General features: G+C 38.0%; 2 protein-coding genes across 3 annotated transcripts in view; one reads left to right on the plus strand and one right to left on the minus strand.

Annotated features, from left to right (window-relative positions):
* Positions 1–22: 22 nt before the first annotated feature.
* The window catches only part of pdia2 (protein disulfide isomerase family A, member 2), a 30,540-nt gene continuing 8,455 nt past the window's right edge, over positions 23–22,107 (plus strand). For both annotated transcript variants that reach the window (XM_008405815.2, XM_008405823.2), the window contains exons 1-6: positions 23–1,123; positions 2,359–2,565; positions 8,816–8,949; positions 9,045–9,182; positions 19,476–19,592; positions 19,672–19,797. In XM_008405815.2, the coding sequence (XP_008404037.1) occupies positions 859–1,123; positions 2,359–2,565; positions 8,816–8,949; positions 9,045–9,182; positions 19,476–19,592; positions 19,672–19,797 (987 nt within the window). In that variant the 5' untranslated portion in view covers positions 23–858. The remainder of the gene's footprint in view (positions 1,124–2,358; positions 2,566–8,815; positions 8,950–9,044; positions 9,183–19,475; positions 19,593–19,671; positions 19,798–22,107) is intronic.
* Positions 17,076–18,345, minus strand: LOC108166504 (uncharacterized). The gene is made up of 2 exons (XM_017306282.1): positions 17,815–18,345; positions 17,076–17,780 (listed from the first exon to the last, which is right to left on the minus strand). The coding sequence occupies exons 1-2, from the start codon at positions 17,846–17,848 to the stop codon at positions 17,191–17,193; spliced, it is 624 nt and encodes a 207-aa protein (XP_017161771.1). The 5' UTR covers positions 17,849–18,345; the 3' UTR covers positions 17,076–17,190.

Below are 22,107 nucleotides of genomic sequence, written 5' to 3' on the forward strand. Positions count from 1 at the left end.
TTCAAAAGTATTCACAGAACTAATGTGGATTTCAAGGTTTTTGTTGATTTATGTCTCTCTCAGTTTTGCACATGTAGAGGCTGAAATATCTCTAATGTCTCTGGAGCCTCATTTAGATTCAGGTTTGTGCTACATGTTAGTTTTCATCCCTCACTCTGTACTTTTCATATAGACCAAAAGGTTTAGTTATGGTCTCTTCATGTCACTCTATTGGTCAAACCTGTTGAGTTTATTAATGACCGGTCTGATGTATTTGAGGTGCCACATAAGATTCCAATAAAATATATTTAAATAAAAATTAAATATATAAAAGGGAAATCGGTGGGAATACCTTTCAGAATGTATTGTACAAAAAACTCCACCTGAATCTATAGTTCCTGCCATTTTTCTTCTGCATCCAGGTCCAACACATTGTTTAAACTCTAAACATAATAAATATATGTTAAAGAAAAAGCAAACTTTTCTCCCACCTTTATCATTGAGCCATTTTTAGGTAAATGAAATGTTGACAAGCACCAATAAAACTACTTATTGGTGCTTATAAAATATCTTCCAACGTAAATATCTGCCCAGTATTAATTAAAAACATGCCAACAAATAGGAAAAATATGACAAATGCTGACATTTAATAAATTCTGTGCTTATTACTGTTTACTTACTACTTACTACAAATCAATATCTTTACATGGTACGATGTGATTGGCTCCAACGAGTCCTGTGAAAGAACAGCCTCTGATTGGACAAGAGGGAAGACCAGTAACATTCGGACACACACACTTTTTGTTAGATAAAACAAACGTAGGATAGGTTCTCCCACACCTGAGCAGAGGTGACAGAGCAGGTCACACACACAGAGACATGAGAACACACAAGTTATGCATTGTTCTGCTGGGCCTGCTGCTGGGGTCCTTCAGCATTCAGGCCGGTGACCCTAAGGATGACCCCGACAAGGCAACAGAGGCATCATCAGCAGAGACATTAGAGGACACTTCAGAGGAGACGGACAAGAAGCCAAAGGAGGAGAAGACAACAAACATAGAAAAAGAAAAAGACATTTTGGTTCTACACATCAACAACTTTGACAGAGCTCTCAGCGAAAATGAGTTTTTACTGGTTGAGTTTTGTAAGTAAAAATATATTGTTAATATTCTTATTATTAAACATAAGTTTAAACAGGCAGGTTGTGCAAGATGTGGTGTTTTACAGAAAGTTGGTTGAACATATGTTACATGTGCTGCTTTTTAATACAAAAACATTATTTTAAAGAAATATTGATCTAAAATTAAAAACAATGAATGGCTTCTAAATGTCAAAAGGATACCTAAATATAAAGCATGACCATTTCTTAAAAGAACTGAAATATTTCTGCTAATGAAAGAAATAAAGTTGAAATAACCATAAAATATCACTCTAGAGCTGCAGGATTACATTATTTTATCACACACCAATCAAGGATTTCCTCTGGTATTTTCTATCCATAACCCTGAGGTACAATGAAACAAATGGAGAAATGTCCCCACACATGTCCTGTCAAGTCCAGCTGTTGTCCTGCTGAAAAGCTCCCACACATGAGCTCAGCAGGACAACAGCAGAGGGAAAAAAGGAGTAGTGAGGATAAGGTTGAGGCCAACCACTGCTTCTGCTATCAGCAGCTTATTTCCCTGGGAATTGAGGGAACAGTAGCAACAGGACAGATAATGCTTCCAGTCAATGTTCCAGTGAATGGCAGGCAGAGAAGCCAAAAATTGTACTCAAGTAAGAGTAGTACTACTTCAACATATTTCTACTGAAGCAAAAGTAAAAAGTAGCCATCCAGTAAGAGTAAAAAAGTATTTGGTAAATAGTCTACTCAATTACCGAGTAACTGGAAAAAATTATCAATCCTTTAATATTTAAAAATTACATTATCAGGCGGAAAAAAAGATAAAGTCAAGCAGAAGTTTTGATATCTTAAAGACAAAAATTACAATAATTAATATAACTAACAAAAAATAAAATCAGGCAAAAGAAAAATTTTCCAAATCAGCTCCCGGCCAATAAAAAACTTATGAAACTTTACCAAAAACTGCAAGTATGTGTCTGGTGAATTTTTGGTTAAAAAAATGTTTGTTCTTCATTCAATGGGTAGAGAGTCCAGAAATTTTACTCAAGCAAGAGTAGCGGTACTTCATAATAAAACTACACAGGTGAAATTAAAAAGTAGAGCATAGTAAAAATACTTCTTAAAAGTTTTTTTTTATTTTTGTTTTTTTAAAGTTGCTCAAGTAAATGTAGTTGAGTAAATATAACTACTTACTGCTAAACTCTGCTTGACAGTGTGCAATTGTGCTTCAAATACGTGTGTGTGTTTGTCTAAAGATGCTCCCTGGTGTGGCCACTGCAAAGAGTTTGAACCGATTTACGCCGAGGTCGCAGAGAAACTGAAGGAGGAGGAAGCAGGGATTCGACTGGCTAAGGTGGATGCCATTGAGGAGAAGGAGCTGGCTGATGAGTTTGAGGTCGGAAGCTTTCCCACTCTGAAGGTGTTCATCAACGGGGACCGCAAGCAGCCATTGGACTACACTGGTAGAGATGCAGACATCTATCTTCAGGGGCAGATCTAGAAAAATATCGATGGGGTGGCAAGAGGGGGGCAGGGATTTTTTCAGGGGTGGCAGCATATGTATACAGTATGTATATGTGTGTGTGTGTCATTCTCACTTTTAGCTTACATAGACCTAACATTAGACTTAATTTACTTGTTGCAAAATATTGTTTTTAACTTGCATTTTTTCAAAATGAGCTTCATGTAGCACTGAGGATTAAATACAATTTCTTTTAGTTAATTATTTTTAGGTCTTTCATACGTAAAAATAATTTTACGTATGAAAGACCTACAAGTAATACATATCAATACAGTAATTGATATGTATTACTGTATTGGACAGCATCTATTAGTCGCTATGTGATTCATTGAGTTATGTCCAGAAAACCATTTTACCCCAATGCTGGACGAGCAGAAATCTGTCACAAAAATATTAGTAGCGCCATCATTTGTTATCAGATATATTAAATACTACTTAAAATAAAGAGGAGAAAACTGATGTTTGCTAAATTCTCCGTGATATAAATCTATAAACAGTTTTGTTTCTGTTAGTTCTGTCAAGATCCAAGAAGGGGCAAATTTCCCTTATATTGGTCAATCGTTTTATTTTAAATATGCTGTAGGAGCTGTAGTTTGATGACTGTTATAAATATCACCACGTTTTACAAACAGAGGGGATTAGTTCAGTTTTTGTCGCTTGTTTAACTTTTAGGAACTGCAGCGGCTGCAGTTCACCGCAATAAAGCTGATAAACATATTAACATAGGCTATTCAGCCCATTAATCCAGATTCCTTCACAGGCCAACTGAAATTAACGTAAGTACATTTTTCTCGTAGTGGCAAAAACCACTGACTGTGGCCCCAATAACTTATAATAAATTAAATTAAGCAACTTCACTTAAATTACCAGCACTTCACCTGCTGGGATATGAAAGCACAGCTTCATAAATCCCTCCTGATCGGCACCTGCAGAGAAATCTGCCCTAGTCAGTGGCGGAACAAGTCGGGATCGGGCCGGGGGGCCGGGATAATGACCGGGCCCTTTATACCCAAAATAACAAAGCTCACAAAACATAATGTTATGAACCACTAATAAAAGCCACTCATATTTGTTGTAAAAATACTCAAATCTACCAAGTTTACAATCCGTTCCTAAGTATTTGACTGATGATGACCTTGTGGATGGTTGGTGACGTGTTTTACCCAGAATACACTTGGAGACAATATCGGCGATCAACTTGTAAATTTGTATGTCATAAAGTTAAATATAAGAATGAAAATAAAGCCAGTCATGTAGCACAATGTTTTATTCAATATTTTACACCCACTATGTCACTAAAATCAGTCGGCTTTGCAAAGTCTTTAGCAACCACGAGTCAACAATGACTGGGGCAGCCTACTATACAGTGGGGAGAACAAGTATTTGATGCACTGTTGATTTTTCAGGTTTTCCCACTTGCAAAGCTTGTAGAAGACTGTAATTTTTATCATAGGTACTCTTCAACTGTGAGTGATGGAATCTAAAACAAAAATCCAGAAAAATACAATGTATGATTTTTAAATAATTAATTTCCATTTTATTGTGTGAAATAAGTTTTTGATCATCTATCAACCAGTAAGAATTTTGGCTCTCACAGACATGTTGGTTCTTCTTTAAGAAGCCCTCCTGTTCTCCACTCATTACCTGTATTAACTGCACCTGTTTGAACTCATTACCTGTATCAAAGACACCTGTCCACACACTCAATCAATCAGCTGGGACCACAGTCTCAAAGAAAACTATCAGTAACTCTCTACGCCGTCAAGGATTACAATCCTGCAGTGCTCGCAAGGTGCCCTTCCTCAAGTCAACGCATGTCAAAGCCCGTCTGATGTTTTCAAATGACCATCTGAATGATCCAGAGGAGGAATGGGAGAAGGTCATGTGGTCTGATGAGACAAAAATAGAACTTTTTGGTTTAAACTCCACTCGTCATGTTTGGAGGAAGAAGAATGATGAGTACAACCCCAAGAACACCATCCCAACCGTGAAGCATGGCGGTGGAAACATCATKCTTTGGGGATGCTTTTCTGCAAAGGGGACRGGACGACTGCACCATATTGTGGGAAGGATGGATGGGGCCATGTATCGTGAGATTTTGGCCAACAACCTCCTTCCCTCAGTAAGAGCACTGAAGATGRGTCGTGGCYGGGTCTTCCAGCATGATAACGACCCAAAACACACAGCCAGGGCAACTAAAGAGTGGCTCCRTAGGAAACATCTKAAGGTCCTGGAGTGGCCTAGCCAGTCTCCAGACCTGAATCCAATAGAAAATCTTTGGAGGGAGCTTAAAGTCCGTGTGGCCCAGCGACAGCCCCGAAACCTGAAGGCTCTGGAGGAGATCTGTATGGAGGAGTGGGCCAAAATCCCTGCTGCAGTGTGTCAAACCTGGTCAAGAGCTACAGGAAACGTCTCATCTCTGTAAYTGCAAACAAAGGTTTCTGTACCAAATATTAAGTTTCTTTTTTCTGGTGTATCAAATACTTATTTCACACAATAAAATGGAAATTAATTATTTAAAAATCATACATTGTATTTTTCTGGATTTTTGTTTTAGATTCCATCACTCACAGTTGAAGAGTACCTATGATAAAAATTACAGTCACTTAAGCTTTGCAAGTGGGAAAACCTGAAAAATCAACAGTTTATCAAATATTTGTTCTCCCCACTGTATAAGCTGGGGGATCACCTTTTATAATCTACATACACCATACTGAACAGGGGGAGAGCCCACCTTCTTCAGGCATGATACAGACTGGAATCTCTGAAGTCATATTCCGCCTCCCGCCCCTGTAGCTCCGCCCCTGTAGCTCCGCCCCTGGCGCTAGTTTATCAGTCAGTAGGATCCGTCTGATCCAAACTGATCAATTTTCGCTCTGCGGAAATTAGGGTAAAAGTACCCTATGCGGTCCGGGTGTGCGCTTTTACTCGGATCTTTTATGTGTGATTTCGCTTCTCCGAAACGGACAGATGTAACGTCTGCCGCGTTCCTCCAGAATGCCGCTCCTCATTCTGCCCTGCGGGAGGGTAACGTCTTCCAGCTCCATTTGTCAAAACCGCAGGATGAGTTAAGTTAAATTCTACGCAGCGGCAGAGCAATGCGCATGTTACGGTCTGATTAACTTATGCACCTTTATTTATTTCCTCAAGATAAACTGCCGGATAATCTGTGTCGATTATAAACACAACATTGTACTCTCTTTAGTTTTCTCTGGTCTGTAATGGAGACTTGAATTAAAGGCATCATTTCAACCAAAGGTTTGCAGTGAGCTTCTGAACCAGACTCTCCAAAGCGTCCGGTCCGTAACTCTTCAACACTCTGTCAGCTCCGGTCAGAAAGACACATTTAGTTCAGAGTCCGCGAGATGATACTCAGGATTTTTTTTATCAATTGATTTTAGTTGCATCTGCGATGAACTCTGCGTAAAGTCTATAATGTCTGCCCGTGTGCATCAGTCAGAAGTAGGCGTAACTTCCTGAAGGACTGGTGTGGAGATGTCCCCACCAAGTCTGGCATGAAGATGTAGTCCCCACCAATATTTCATACAATATGGACACAATACCTTCTTCCTTTATATCAGCGGTGTCCAAAGTGGGTCCTCGAGGGCCGGCATCCTACATGTTTTAGTTCTCTCCCTGGTTTAACACACCTGGATCAAATGATGGCTCATTAGAAGGCCCAAGAGGAACATAGACCTGCTGAAAAGGTTGTTACTGCCACCAGGGAGAGAAGTAAAACGTGCAGAACGCCGGCCCTCAAGGACCGACTTTGGACACCCCTGCTTTATATGTTTATTTGTCTTTCAGTTCAGTTAGTACAAAAATAAGGCGACCCAAACATCTACTTTGTGACAGATTATCAGTGAACCAGGTGTTAACATTAGCTAATCAGCCACCGCGAGCATTCAGATGATCCCTTCTTATCCATCCATCCATTTCTGAACACCATTGTCCCTAATGGAGTCGGGAGGGTTGCTGGTGCCTCTCCAGCTAACGTTCTGGGCGAGAGGCAGGGTCACCCTGGACAGGTCACCAATCTGTCGCAGGGCAACACAGAGACAGACAGGACAAACAACCATGCACACACAGGGACAATTTAGAGAGACCAATTAGCCTGACAGTCATGTTTTTGAACTGTGGGAAGAAGCCGGAGTATCTGGAGAAAACCCACCATGCACAGAGAGAACATGCAAACTCCATGCAGAAAGACCCCGGGCTGGGATAGAACCCAGAACCTGCAAGGCAACAGCTCTACCAACTGCTCCACTGTGCAGCTGATCACTTCTTAACGATTGCAAAATAAACATCAACCCTGAAAATTAAAAAAAGATGAATCTGTAGTGGACTGAATGGTATTTATTTTGGTTTTGGTATTTATGGGAATTTTTTTAGTGTGTTTTTTTTTATGTGAATTGCTAATACACTTGAAGTAGTCTTCCAGCTTGTGGAGCTGTTTGTCTGACGGTTGCCATTGCAACAGGTCTGTGTGTGACTTTAAGATGACAGAATGGGAAAGAAAAGAATACCACTGGTTTTAGTTGTTCTCTTCCTGACAACAAATGATGCAGTGGTGCAAATGTGGCAATATTCAAAGCAATCATCAGATAAAATATTTTATAAAGCATATGATTCAAAGTTTATTACATTTTAAACCATGGCTCATACAGCAGCAATTAGGTAAAACTAAATCATTGGCCATTATAAAAGAGAAATTCACTTAGTCCTCTATTGCATCTTAACAGAACTGACAGAAACTAAGTTATTTCTACATATTTACATCCAGAGAGAATACAAAGTTTACATATCCAAACATCGGCACTCCTTGCAGCTTTAATTTTGGACCTGAATTAAAACAGAAAATTTCCCCATCTCACATCTCATCCTTTAAAATGAGAATAACAAACCTAGAACTCAAAATTGACAAATACTGTAAACATTTCTGACATTTAAATATAAATCAGTGACCAACATAGCCACCCTTCTTTTCAGTAACATTTATAAGCCTTCCATTCTGTCAGTTTCTTGATCTGTTGACAATCAACTTTTTATGCAGCAACCACAGCCTCCCAGATCCTGTTCAGAGATGTGTTCTGTTTTCCTCACCATAAATCTCCCATTTAAGAAGGGCCCACAAGTTCTCAATGGGGCTTGGGTCTGGTGAGGAAGGGAGCCACTTCATTATTCTTTCATCTTTAAGGCCTTTACTGGCTGGACACATCTGTGTCCAGATGTGGTCTGTCAAGAGTCACTCTCATCTCATCAGATCATAAAACCTTTGAGAAATCTGTCTTCAGATCTGTCTTGGCCCAGTCTTGACGTTTCAACTTATGTATCTTGTTCACTGGTGGTCAGGTTTCAGCCTTCTTTACCATGGCCATGTCTCTGAGCTCTGGGTACTCCAGGTAGGTTGCAGTTCTGGAATATGACAGCACTGGAAGATAATGGGTTCCTGGTAGCTTCATATTTGATTCAAATCTTTGGTAGTTAATTTATATCTTTTTTTTCTCAACATGTTTCTTGCAACCCTGTTGACTATTTGCAGCAAAACGTTTGATGGTTCTGTGTCAGAGAATCTGTGATCACACCCAACATCCCCAATATCTTAGCAATGGAGTGCTGCGTCCATCTGAAAGACTTTTTACAATTTTGGATTTTTCAGAGTCACTTAAATCTTTTTTCTGGCCAATTTTGCCTGAGGAGAAGAAGCTGCCTAACAATTCTGCACACCTTGATATAGAGTGTTGATAATCTTAGGCCCCATGCTCCCTCATTAAATAAATGCATATCAGCCAATATGTATTTGTATTTGTATATTTATCAGAAAAAAAATTCAAGTTTATACAGCTTGGAGTTGGAAAATACAAATAAAAATGATTATATAGTCAAAACTAAAACTTGCCTAATAATTGTGCTCACAGTCTTAAGAGCTGTTTAAGACCCCACACCATCTAGTCTTACATGTTTCTCTGTTGCAGTAGATATGGTTGAAAAGGCTGAATTACGTCGATAGTAAATTATTCAAGTTCTACAGTTGCATGTCTGTGATTTCAAACTGACCCATGTGTTGAATATCGTAAGTTTGTAGTAAAAACATGCAGCTGAAAATGGAATACTGGGCCATGTTTTTTATAAAACAAAACAAAAAAAAAAACACTTTTACTATTTATCTCATGCTTGTATCCGTTTTCCAGGTAAAAGATCAGTGGTGGGAATAATTCAATGGATGAAGCGTCGCGCCGGTCCCGGGACTTCAAATCTTGACTCTGTGGACTCTGCAGCCAAGTTCATCGGCACCCACAATATCTCTGTTGTAGGATTCTTCAATGTAGGTTTCATAAGGCATACTCAGCAATGCCTCTATGTCTCATGATAAAGTCCATGTTTAAAACATCCATGTTGTTTCCTCTTACTTTTTTCCAGAGTTTGGAAAGTGAGTCTGCCAAGGTGTTCAAGGAGGTCGCTTTTGATTTGACTGATGTTGAGTTTGGAGTTACTGCAACTCCTAAAGTGTTTCAGAAATATGAAGTGAAATCAGTCTCAGTGGTTCTATTCAAAAAGGTATGGAAGATACAGACTCAACTGCCATCCATTGCTTTGTAAATGTATTGGTGTTAAAAATTTAAAATATCTCTGCAATAATGTTTTTATGTTGAATTATCAATCAGCGTAGATTCCAGATTGTCCGTCTATAGTTCATTGGTAAGCTGCCGAGAAAACAGTGAAAAATTTGTTTTTTTTAAGATTTATTTTTCAGTCAAAAACAGATCATCTTCTAACTAAAGAGATCAAACTTTAAACTTACCATAAAAACTGTCATTAAATTTAGGCACATTAACACACAAAAACTAGTCAAAAAATATATGTAAAAATAAAAATAACAAACCAAAGCTTAGCTGAGAAAGCAACTGAAAGTTTCTGAAAAGTGATTACATTACATACTGAAAGTCAAAACGCAAAACACAATCATAACTCCACACAAAACTTTTGGCTGCAAAGTCTTCAACACTATGTTCATGAGGTAAAGATTTACAGTGCAAGGTGATCAGGGTGGCCAGATCACCTCCTGGCCACCGAGAGGAGGACAGGAGGCCTGGGATGTAAACCCCAGGCTACGTCTTTTAGACGTGACCTGGGGTTCATGGTGAGATCCTATGAACTGACATATAACACAGGGAGTTAAAAGCTCTCAGTGATGAGCCCTGTCTGCCTTTAAATTAGACACAGTAGTAAATGCAATTTTAAAATATAAAATTCCTCAACACTGTAAAAACACAAAATCAAAAAATCCGTTTTGGTCTAGTCCAGTATTTCTCAACCTTTTTGGGCCAGCGCCCCCTTAGCCTTCATCCAGGTCCCTCAGCGCCCCCCACCAATGAATTTGTAGGCTACTTTGCACTGACTATTATTTTATTATTAATATTACTATCACTATTGTAGATGTTTTGATTTTTATACTTGTTTCTGTATTTATCATCAAAAATAATTTCCCAGAGAAAAAAAAGTTATGGGAATAGAAATTATTTTCACAGGTGTCTACGAAAAATGCAACGAACATTCAAGTTAAAATCAGTAGGCCTTGCAGCAGCCAATCAGAGTGGAAAAAATATTCTTATTTTGCGCCATTTTCTAGTTGTTAAATATTCCACAAAATGACCAGATAAAAGATGAACAACATGCCAGTTTAAACTTTGATCTATTTGCAAAACGACTGAGCTTTGCAATATTAAAACATGGATAGAACTGTAACTACATTAATCATAACTCTTCTTCTCTTCAGTGTTTGTCAGTTTCTGGTGGTGCAGCTCTGTGCTGCCTTCAGGAGAATGGGACATCAGAGTATCATTCATAAAAATTCACCCACATGGCATTTATTGTTCAAACCAGAGCTTTCAGTGGAAAAACAAAAGTTCAAGGTCCTTTTAATGCCAAACAAATATGAGACAGAAACATGGATTATATCTTTATATAGACCTGTCTATTGATTTATAGATTAATAGTTTTACTGGACAGAAAGGACAAAGATCAAATCTGGTTCTTAATAAAATCCTAATGAGTCAAATTCAAAGTGTCATGGAGTCATCAGCCTCATGACATTAACACTGACATGAAAAATAATATTGGAGAAATAAATATATCAAATCTAATTAAAAACAAATAAATGATCAGTTCTTTACTGTTATGGTCTGTAAGATATTTATTATCAGTACTAGATATGGTCTTAAACCCATGGCATTTCAACAATATTATTTTACTTTTTATCTGGAAATAGTGTCTGTTTATTGTTGTCATACAGTCTCTGTATTAATTATTGCTCGAAAGGTCTTGCCATACCAGTTTATTCCTCTGTATTTACTTTAGTTTCTTAATTTATTCTTGCATTTTGTTCTTCATTCATTTGCATTTAGTTTCATTTGATTATTATTATCCTCTCTTGATTTATTGCTATGTCCACTTTAGTTCCTCTTACTAGATTTATTTAATCATTTATCCATTATAAGACGAATAATATAAGACAAATAATCTTCATTCATCACCTGCTGCGCCGCCTAATCGTCATGTTTTTCACATCATGTGTTGATTTTTTCACTGTTCAGCATCAGATTCTCTGTTTTTATGCCATAATTCACATCTAGTTCATTGCTCCATTTTATGTCCCGCTTCTCCTGTTTCAGAGTTTTGCGCAATGTGACCGTCTTTTTTTTTTAAGCCCCTAAGGTGCAGGGCGTATCGATGGGGAAAAGGCAGACTGACATAAACCTTTTAATTCTGATTATTGAAATTTAAAAGTGCTGTGTTGTTCTATCACCCCCGTTTCATACCGGACCACTTACAGCACCGGTGTTAACGCTATAAAATGAACGCTCTCTATCGTGGTATCACCCATGGACGGATTTCTTTATTTAAATGGGTTCATTTTTCAGAGGGTTACACAGTGAGGGCATCGTGATTTTAGCTACCAGTAGCAGGAGAACGAAGCTGCGCCAAGAAGCTACAAACACTGAATAGAAGAAGAGCTGCCATCGATACAGTTGCAGCCAAGCATGGTTTAATGTTACACAATACAGTTTTACCAAGTTGCTCAAAGTCTAAACTGGCATTGTTGTAGATTTAAGGTGTAAAGTTTACCTTCAACCAAACGCCCCCCAAAGGCATCCCAGCACCCCCCTTTTGTAAAAATGTCCGCCAGCGCCCCCTGCCGTCCTCTGAATGCCCCCTGGGGGGCGGTACCGCCCACGTTGAGAACCGCTAGTCTAGTCTCTAGTTCAAATATCTTAGTACACCTGAAATATGACAAAACTAACTTATAATTACCTTTACAGAAAGATATAGGTGCTTGTTTAAAGTGAACAATTCCTTAATATTGATGTAAAAGTAGTAGTTCCATTGGGAGATTATTTCAATAATAACATGAGAAAAATGCCTTGTTACAAGTGAAATATTCTGCCAATGGAACAAGTAGTTTTTCAACAATATCAATGATATTTTGACTTGTAAGTTAGTTTTATTTTATTTCAAGTTTACTAAAATATTAATAATTTCTAATTGGACAGTCATACTTCACTTATAAAAATGTGAAAAAATATTGTGTGGTGTTAACCACAGAAGAGGATGAGGGGCCTATAACATTTTTCTAACAACAACTGATGTGCAAGATTATTTTTTAGATTAAAGCCAGAATGATCTGTTTTCTTTCCCAAATTCTCTTCCGTTGGCAAATATTTATTTAGTTAAGCTTTTAATAATCTAATTGGCACATTATTTCAAACATTTCATACCTGGTAGAAATAGATACATTTTTATATTTTGGATAACATTTTCTGCATGCTTGTTCATAACATACCGGATTATAATTGGTATGCTAATGCTATTCAGAAAAGAAATACTTAAAAAGCTATAGGATTTAAATGACGGCGTTGGGCAGAATGTTCTAGTCGTGGTTTGAGAGTCTTTTTAAACCACAGCAGATTGAAGGTTGGTAAAAATTGGGCGGACTAGCCCTTTTGCCATTTACTGAGTCGGAAACTGCATTTATGTGAAGGTGTTATGATCAAATTAATTACATGCCGATTTGGACGAGCTTACAAAAACAAACTGTGCCGGACAGAGAGGTCTTCCGGGTCAGACCACTTGTCAAAAATGAAATACTGAAAATCGAAATTGACAGCTCGTTATCCATTTTTTCCATTTTCGTTTTGTGCACTAAATGGAAAATCGGATAACGAGCCAAAAATCAGATTTCCGAGTTTGGTTTTCTAAACGGAAAACAAAAAAACCAGTGTATTTCCATTTTTTCATTTTCCATTTCAAACAAAAAAACGAACTGAAAATACACGGACCTTCCAGGCTTGCACGGACGTGCTACTTGTTAAACAAGAACACTAGGTCCAAACCCGGCAGGCCCCAGTTAAATTTCTTCAGGAATTTAATTTGTCTAGTTTATTTATTTTTCTTCCATCACCTCGTACCGCTGCGTTCACCCCCACAATCAGGGCCGTGCAGAGACCACTAAAGGGGCAGGTGCTCAAAAAAAAAAGAAAAAAGAAAAGGGGGGCACATCTAACCGCATTTTAGGGCAGAATATTAAAGTCACACAGCTTTCAGAGTTTAATAAACTGATAAATTACAAATTGTGAGATATTCAACTAGATTTAGTACATCTCAACATAACAGCTGCCTTGTAATATTAAATATATTGTTCACTACCAAAAACTGCATGTTGATCATGGTAAGAACCTTCATTTTTTTTGTTCTTACTTGTGGTACTCGTTCTGACCCAGTCTGACCAAGTCAACCTTTGGCTGCTTCTGACAGATCTTTTCGTTTTTGTTTCTGATGACTTTCTTTACATGGCATCTTTGAACTGAAAAAAGCAAAACATAATGAACTATGATCAGAACACTATATTAGTGTTCTGATATTGGTTTAAACACTCTTGTTTAAACCAATATGTTTTTCAGTCCATAGCACAACATAACAATATTACTTAAAGTCTTGATAGAGTTTTTTCCCTTCATTAATGACACACTTTTATTGGACAGGAGCAGCTTGACTTATTACATTCATTATATCTATCATGGTAATTCAAGGTGAGTTATTTTTAATTCTAAATGAATATTCTTGTTGGTCTTTTATTTAAGTACTATTCTCCTTCAATATACATTTACCTAACGCTAGAATAAATGCAATGTACATTTATGCTGGAAAGGAAATTAGAAGATCAGATATATCCATTATGGAGATGATAGGTTTTGGACAGACGATGTGCCCCCTATTGCATAAGCGATATTGAAGAATGACTGATATCATTAACGATACAGGGAAGAAGCCTTTTAGTTACTGTAAGAGAATAAAAATCATCAAGTTCTGGCTCCTTGTATTTTCTTATCCTCCTGGATTCAGTGATGCCATATGTGGAAGAAAAAGCCACACAGTTAACAATCAGCACGTCATGCATTTTCAGAGTTTATTCTAACATTTAAAAGTATAAAATCACATTGCCAATACATACACTTAAAAACACACTAAAACAAACATTCATTTACCTGAAACACATAGAAAAGAAGAAGAAAGAAAGAAAGGCAAAGAGAGTTTGGAGAGACTTTGGAGAGTTGCAAAAGCAAATATGATTCGTTCCTCTGGGGCCCTTACTTTTATTCAAAAAGGTGTTTCCTTTGTTTTAATTTATGCAATCATGCGATTAAGGCGTGTTGTTCTCCTTGTATGGATAGACCCAGTTTTTAAATTACCAAGATGGGATGGTCTAAGTGATTTTGTCCCCTGGTTTTAGACCTTATTCAAAACCAAAGATTAAAGAGAAAAAGAGCAAAAGGTCATTTTCAAGCTGGATGTTCTCACGCCGATCACATCTGGGATCTCTGAGTTGCTCTTTTGATAAACATTTGAACAAAAACCCTAGTTGTCAGAAATAAATTTATCTTTCACCTAGACCTTGCTTGTTTTCTTGCCTGAGCGATTCATCAAAAAACAGATTCCTGTTTTAACCCTAAAATGACCTGGTGGTTTCAAGCGGGTAGAACACATTCGTGACTTTGGATATATAGAACTGACACAATTATCTTCCCAAAAACTCTTTTACAATATACCTGAAATATTTATTACTAAAATATTAGTTTCCTAATCCTTTTGATTATAATAACCTAACATGTATTCATATGAGATAGACACTAACTAGTACTTGTTAATATGAAACTACAAATTAGACTAGTTCAAGTCGTGTTAATTTTAACTAAATTGTATTCTACTAACTAAATTGCAGTTATTTTTTGTATTGTGTTGTTAGTTTTGTTTGTTCTTAAGTTTTAGTGTTTTCACTGACATAATAACTTGAGATGTCTCCTCGCTGCCTGCCCATTTGAGACAGGCCTGTGTGCCTGTCTCAAATGTCATAAATAAGTTAACTTATGACGTGGTTCCTTCCTGATAACAGACATTATTTTCTGCAGGCCCTCTAAGATTTTATCCAAAGGACTCTTGCTTAATTCACTATTTTCACATTATAAGATTTAACTGTATTAAACACTAAGAATATTTATCTTCCTCAACATTATCTTGCTTTGCTAGCAAAGTCGTTAGCTAGCAGCTAGCTAATAACACAACAACAACAGTCTAATGTCTATATGATAAAAATAGTGAATCGATAGACAAGAAGTTTCTCCTCACCTGGTTGTCTCCTCCCCTCAGTAGTTCTTCAGAGAAAGGCAGACGCAGACGCCTGTCAGTGTCTGTTGTATTTCATTACCTCTCTGCTTAAAGTGCTACTCTGTGCTGAAGCAGAAACGATACAATGTTCAACGTTTTCCGTTATTTGACAAGTAGCAAGTCTACTCCACTTTATTCACCAAAAACTTTTTTTTTTAATTCACCAAAAACTGTTTTGTAATCTGGAACGTTCACTACGTTGAGCTCAGCAGTTAGCCGCTTTATCTCACTGTGTGGGAGGCAATTCAGTCGTGCGTCACGGGCAAAAGGTCAAAGGTAACAAGGTGAGCGGAGGGCTTATGTAGTTTTTCTTGAAAAATACAAACAAAAAAAAAAGAACAAAAACCAAATAAATTTAGTACATGTTATGTGTCAGAGGGCTTAGGAAATAATAATAAAATAAAAATAATAATAATAATAATAATAATAATAATAATAATAAATTGACCAAAAGGGCACTTGAGGGTAAGGAGCAAAAGGGGCAGGTGCTCAAGCCCCCCCCTCTGCACGTGCCTGCCCACAAAAGCGGTATCAAAACGTTTGGCTCGATCCTGAGAAGGGAGTGTTGAGAATGGAAATCCTAATTGATGAATCATAATTTGTATTGACACATGGAGCATAACATCAGCCAACAAAAGCATTCAGACTTTACTTATTTTATTCACTTTCAGCGCTGAAAGGAGACGCTTTTACCATTACATCCGAGAAGAGTTTCTAAAAAGTCTGTGCAGCGTCTGAGGAGAAGGAGGAGGGCAGCTGATTACAGTATATGGACTGAAGACACTCCCTGAAATCACACCATGTCTCTGTGGCCTGATAAGTTTCTCTTTTCTGAGAAATGGGCCTTAGTGTCTAACAGAATCAAAAATGTAACTCTTTACAATGGGCCCTTTGTCTAACACGGGGTGCCCACCTCGAGGGCCGGCATCCTGCATGTTTTAGTTCTCTCCCTGGTTTAACGCACCTGGATCAAATTATGGCTTGTTAGTATGAGGACCAAAACTGACATAATAAAAAATAAAAGAATAAATATATAACTAAAAAAATAAATGTATAAATAAAAGAATAAATATATATTTTGATAAGAAATAAAAGCATAAATATATTTTTGGAGGACCAAAACTGACATAATAAGAAATAAAATAATAAACATATAAATAAAGGAAGAAATAAAAGCATAAATATATATTTAGTTTTTCCTTTTCCTTACACATGAATTTCCATCAAGTAATGTATATTGTCTGTTACTACCCAATAGTAAGTCCCGCCCACTCCTCACAACTTCTTTGGACTCACTACGGCCCAGTTCTCTGTCTAACAGGTCCGGAAAACCCCCAGAAACTCGGGTCTTACCCTAGMGATAGTTTGTGGAGAATTATCTGTTTAAACTGGGGTCGGAAAGGACTCGTCTAGCTCTGACTACCTTCGATCCAGAAGTTATGACCCTTTACAGTTGAGGAGCAATCCGCTGAGTAGCCCTCACAGCGACATAACCCCTACAACCACTCCTGTTAACGGTAGCTCCTCTCCTAGAATAACGGCACTTGTTAACGGCTAGATTAAGTTTAGTGACTTAGAKTTAAGTCCCAAGGTCATTATTTTAACACTCACCAGAGGAAAACACAAAGCCACCCTGTTACTAGGATCATGTATGTTAACTTTACCATAATCAGGAGAACCAACAATAATTAAGACTGACACAATTAAACTCACTGTTCACAATTCTCATTAGAATTTTTAGGATTACAATTTTATTAAGCAAGCTTTAGCAGGGGCATATGACAACAGGTTAAATTCCCAAGAGTTATAAAAGAAGCAAAAATATAATGAAATCAACTAGGATCATTCACATCCTATCCTTGTTCTCATCCCTAACCTGTTTCTCTAAATTCACTGAGCAAGGCTTTTGGGGGAAGCTGGTCAACTCATACCCGATGGTTCTTTGGTCTCGGCAGCTGTAATCTTTTAGATGTCCTTGGTCAGAGTCTTTGTCCAGCCGGAGCAAAGTCCTCTTTACTGAAGAGAAGCGGAGAGAAGACTCACGCTTTCCATTAAACGTGCAGACTCTTTGTCTTTGAAGGACCTCCGTCTCTTTTCCAAGTCRGCTGCGGTGATTTGGAGAGCGTTGGGTAGAKGCAGAGGAGTCGGTCGGATCTGGAACCGGAGGTGGTGGCCGGTGGAACTTGTCCCTTCTTATCGGCGTGAAGTCTTTGAGCTTTTTCCTTGGTTCCGGGCGTGGTCCTCCGCTGGTCTTTACCCTGCTTCCCTTGCTGACTCCTCTTCTGCGCCTGGGACGAAGAACTCCGTTTCTCTCCTGGGCTCCACCTTTTAAAACCCTCTCAACGTAGGGCCGCCTTCGGGGCAGGGCTGCGTAACCGTCCCTTTGCGTCTCACTGTCGGTAGAGAGTTCCATCCTCCCCAACTCCCTCGTGACACATTCCTTCCTTATTACTCGCTTGCTGTTGACCATATTCCTTCCTTATTACTCGCTTGCTGTTGACCATATGCTTCTAATTAAGCCTCACCCATCGCTCCAGACATGCTCAGACATGTCCAATGCTGAAAGAACATGTTCAAACATATTCAATGCTTTACTCTATCCTTTTACCTCAGTATGTTCTTTCCTCACTAATCATCTTTATTCCTTAATAATCAATGAGTATCATGCAACAATCAAGTTGTTTAACCTCAATTTCCATAAAGCATTATAACCTTCTGCTGATTAAAAGTACAGAGCATACATTATAACATTCTTTGATTAAAAGTACAGAATACATACATTTGGTTATATATTACTGACATTCCTTCATTAGCATGTATATTATTATTTTAATCCTGTTACAAACCATAATCATCTTTAAATCATTATACAGGTTTTACTGTTATTTCTCAGGCCTTTATTCCATTTTCTGCGTGCCTGGATAGATCTCACATACTCATACCAGATTTCTTGACAATATATTTCCTTTTTCATTTCCCCTAAACATGCGTTTTGTCTAGAAAAATAGATATTTTGCTTTGTCCTTTTTTTTTTGCTTCTCCCTTTTCTGCTTGCTGTATTTCTGCTGCATCAATATGTTAATGAGGAGAGCTGTCCAGCTCGGACGGTGGCTCACTTCTTCACTACAGAGTCTTCATCTGGATGGACACAAGATAAATGTTGTTGTCTGGATGTTTCAGCTTCTCATCAACTGTGAGCACCTTGTCCATTGACCAAGTCTGTTGTAGAAACTAGAAATCTCTTTATGGGCTGTCTAATCAGGAACCATGGGCGAGGACAGTTGGCTTCACCCTTTTTCAGCAGAGCATAATGTTTGTCTCTGTAGCTCTGTGGCGCGGTCCTCTGTAGGTCTTCTGTCTGCATCCCTTGTTGACTTTGACTTCTGCAGTGGGGACTAAGCACTTTCTTCCTCTTTTCAGAATCTTTTATACATTCTCAGCCCATGGTTGTGTATGGCAAAATACTGTGTGACTCATCAACCATGTTATCACCCTTGGAGACTCACTTCCCATTTTCTGTTGTTTACCCAGTGGCCATCTGAAGTTACTTCCCCAAATTTGCTCTTGCTTCTTTTTTAGTTGGTCTTAGTTATTCTCCATTCTTAGTTTAGTTCCCTTTCTCTCTGTTCTGTTCTGACCCTAACTGACTTGGCTTTGGCCTACTTACAGCAATGAATGTATGTACCGGTAATAACTTTTATACATCTAACAATTACATTTCATTCTTAATACTTTATACGTCCAATAATTATTTAATCAAAAATATTAAAACCACATAATCAACATGAAATAATTTTATAATAACAACAGTTACATGTATCTCTTAGGCCCATTTCACTTCTGCAAAAGAGAAAACACATTTCAGTGACAATGCTTTTCTTCTTTTTAATCACCAATGAAACTGGAAAGAGCTCACCATTACACGCCAGTTTACACAACACAAGATAACAAATGCAGATTAATATCTGCAGTTATTGCCACTTCTATTCAATTAAAAGAATTGCAATATTAAAATCACAGAGTTTATTAATGTTTTGCTGGTTCATCAGTTAATTGTCAGAAATGTATTTTAGCTCAAATAATTTTGTTCTGATTTGTTCAGTGTGATAAGATAAGTTATGTTTCTGGTAGTTTGATGATGATAGAGAAGACTATGTGTGGTCAGAAGAAGAGAAATTAGACAAACACAACCTGACCTCCTTCATCAAGGAAAACAGCCTGGAGCTCATCATCCCATTCAACCCCGAGGTAAAGCATACAGGCTTATCAACATGATTAGAAGTACAAATTTGAATCTATAATGAAAATATTCATGCTATGTTTTCAGGTAGCAGACAAGATCTTCGCTTCTCGTATCCGCCTGCATAGCCTGCTGTTCATCAACTCCACAGTGCAGGGTCAGTTGGAGCTGGTGGAGGAGGCCAAGGCTGTCGCCAAGGAGTTTAAGGGCAAGGTAAGAGCTGGGCTCTGTCTTTAAGCTTTTTTAATTGCGTTGCACACATTAATCAGTTTGCCTTGGAGTGTGTTAGAAACTGGAATACTTTGTCGAGACAAAGTAATAAGCCCACCATATGAAACTGTTTGTTTTAAGACAGATCTTCAACCGTTAGTAACAGTATTATGTAAAATTTACTTTTTTTTGTTTTGCTTTACATCATGTTATAATGTATTATTATTTGATGAGGTATTCCCTCATCAAAAACATAGCTGCAGTGATGCTTAGATTCTTTCATGCATGTTTGAGAAATCCTTTAAGCTAGACTTCAGACTAGCCAGCAGCAATTCGCAAACTCCTGGTGGAACTCTGTGTATCTGCTGAACTCATTTTATAAGCTACTTCTCCATGCAGTTCTGTTGAAAACATTGTTAAAAGGTTAATAGAGAAGTACGGTGGCCGACAGGTGCAAACGCGCAGCAACTGAGAAAAGATGCAAACAAAAACAGAGACCCAAACAAAAAGCTAATGCAGCAAACAAAAAGAGATGCAAACAAAAAACGAGACGCAAACAAAAAGCAAGACGCAAACAAAAAGAGATGCAAACAAAGTGCTGAAAACGGAAGTACTCCAGACCACTAGGGGGGAGTCTAACAAAAAACAGTTGTGTCCGAATTTAGGCTCTGCATCCTTTCAAGGGAACCCTCCCGACCCCACTAGGGACAAGGGTGTAAAGAAAATGGATGGATGGATCCTTTCAAGGACCCTGAGAAACTGATCCTTCGAAGCATAGACATAATAAAAGAGTAGACTTCCCCCCCTCCCCTGCACAGCACGGATAAATCTCGTATCAAATTTTGGACCCAATCTCAGCTGCTGAATCACTCTTAAGCCAGAACTCGTGGGCTGGAAAACATATGTGTGTGTGCATAAACATGTATAACGTAATGTATATTATTCAGTATTAATCATTATTTATTTATGTTTATATATTTATATAAATATGTATTGATAAGACGAGAGCGGTCCATTAGGCGTCTGTCCTTTAATAGGGTAGATGCCACGAGAGGTGGTGACGTATTTCCGTTTGAATTTATGCCACATAGATTGGTTCCTGGTCCTGCTTGCTCCTATTGTTTTTACCCAAAGCTGCAAGATCTGTACCATGAAAAAGACGCAAAACTTTAAATATCTGTGAGCTACTGGTACAACAACCGAGTTTTGTGGTGTGCTGTTGTGTCCAGTAATTAGCCGGTACCATCCAGTGCTTAGTTTTTTTCATTTTCCTAAACTTAGCCACTACAGCTAACACCCGGTTTGTAGCTGCCCGCTATTTCAAAGCTTGAGGATGTTGAAGATCCAGCGTCAGAAATGGGAGGACGGAGGTTAAAAGTTATCTGTACGAGCTTCGTTCAGTGGAATAATTTGTTGGAGGAAAATAATGCCGGAGGAAATCCACTGCTACTGGAACAGGCTGAGAACAGAGGCAGCGATTCGGCACAAGGTGAGTCAATACGTGTGTTGATGCGTTTGTGTTATWCGGAGTATGAAATTATTTTTAGGCAACTCCTTAGCTTTTTTTTATGTGACAATTATGTAAAATACATTTACATGCAGTCCAAGCGATACCGAGCAGGTAATTTAAGAACAACCGAGGGCAGCAACGCTTCAGCCCGAACCAGTCAGTCAGATTAAGGTCCAAAACCTTCGCTTTACAGCCGTTTAAGTGGCACCGACCCACATAAAAAACCCACAGAACAAATGGTACAAATCACGTATTTCCTGAATCCCAACAATATGACATCTACCTTTGCTGTTTCATAATTATAATCCACGTTAGAGTGAATTTTTCCACTTGGCTGCTATAATTTGTTCTTGGGTTTCACAACGTAATTTCTCTTTTTTCTCTGAGATTCTGCTTAGAAAATGAGGTTATGAAGTTACATTCTCCCGCTGCTTTTTGTTTTTAAAACGGTAAATTTAGGTTTGCCTCGATTTTTATAAACTACTGCCTCTTATATGCATCATTTTTTGTCTTACTGTTGGTACAGATATTRGGTGAACACGGTGCTTTGACTGCTAGYTGTTTATATTAATTTCAGCTGCACACTTTCAAAAGAGTATTCAGATTTTAACATGCATTTTCTAAGTAGTATTTTAATTCACTCTTACTCAGTAACTTCAGTGTTGTTACAACTCTGAAACATTTTTTGCAGTTTTTTTGTGTGACGAGTTTTCATCACCAGTAAAGGCAAAACAAGTCTGATGTCTGATTAGCTGCTGGGAAGTATATTATATATTCACTGTTCATTTTGCTATCCTGTTTGT

The sequence above is a fragment of the Poecilia reticulata genome, linkage group LG1 (assembly GCF_000633615.1).
Source record: "Poecilia reticulata strain Guanapo linkage group LG1, Guppy_female_1.0+MT, whole genome shotgun sequence".
NCBI lineage: Eukaryota > Metazoa > Chordata > Actinopteri > Cyprinodontiformes > Poeciliidae > Poecilia > Poecilia reticulata.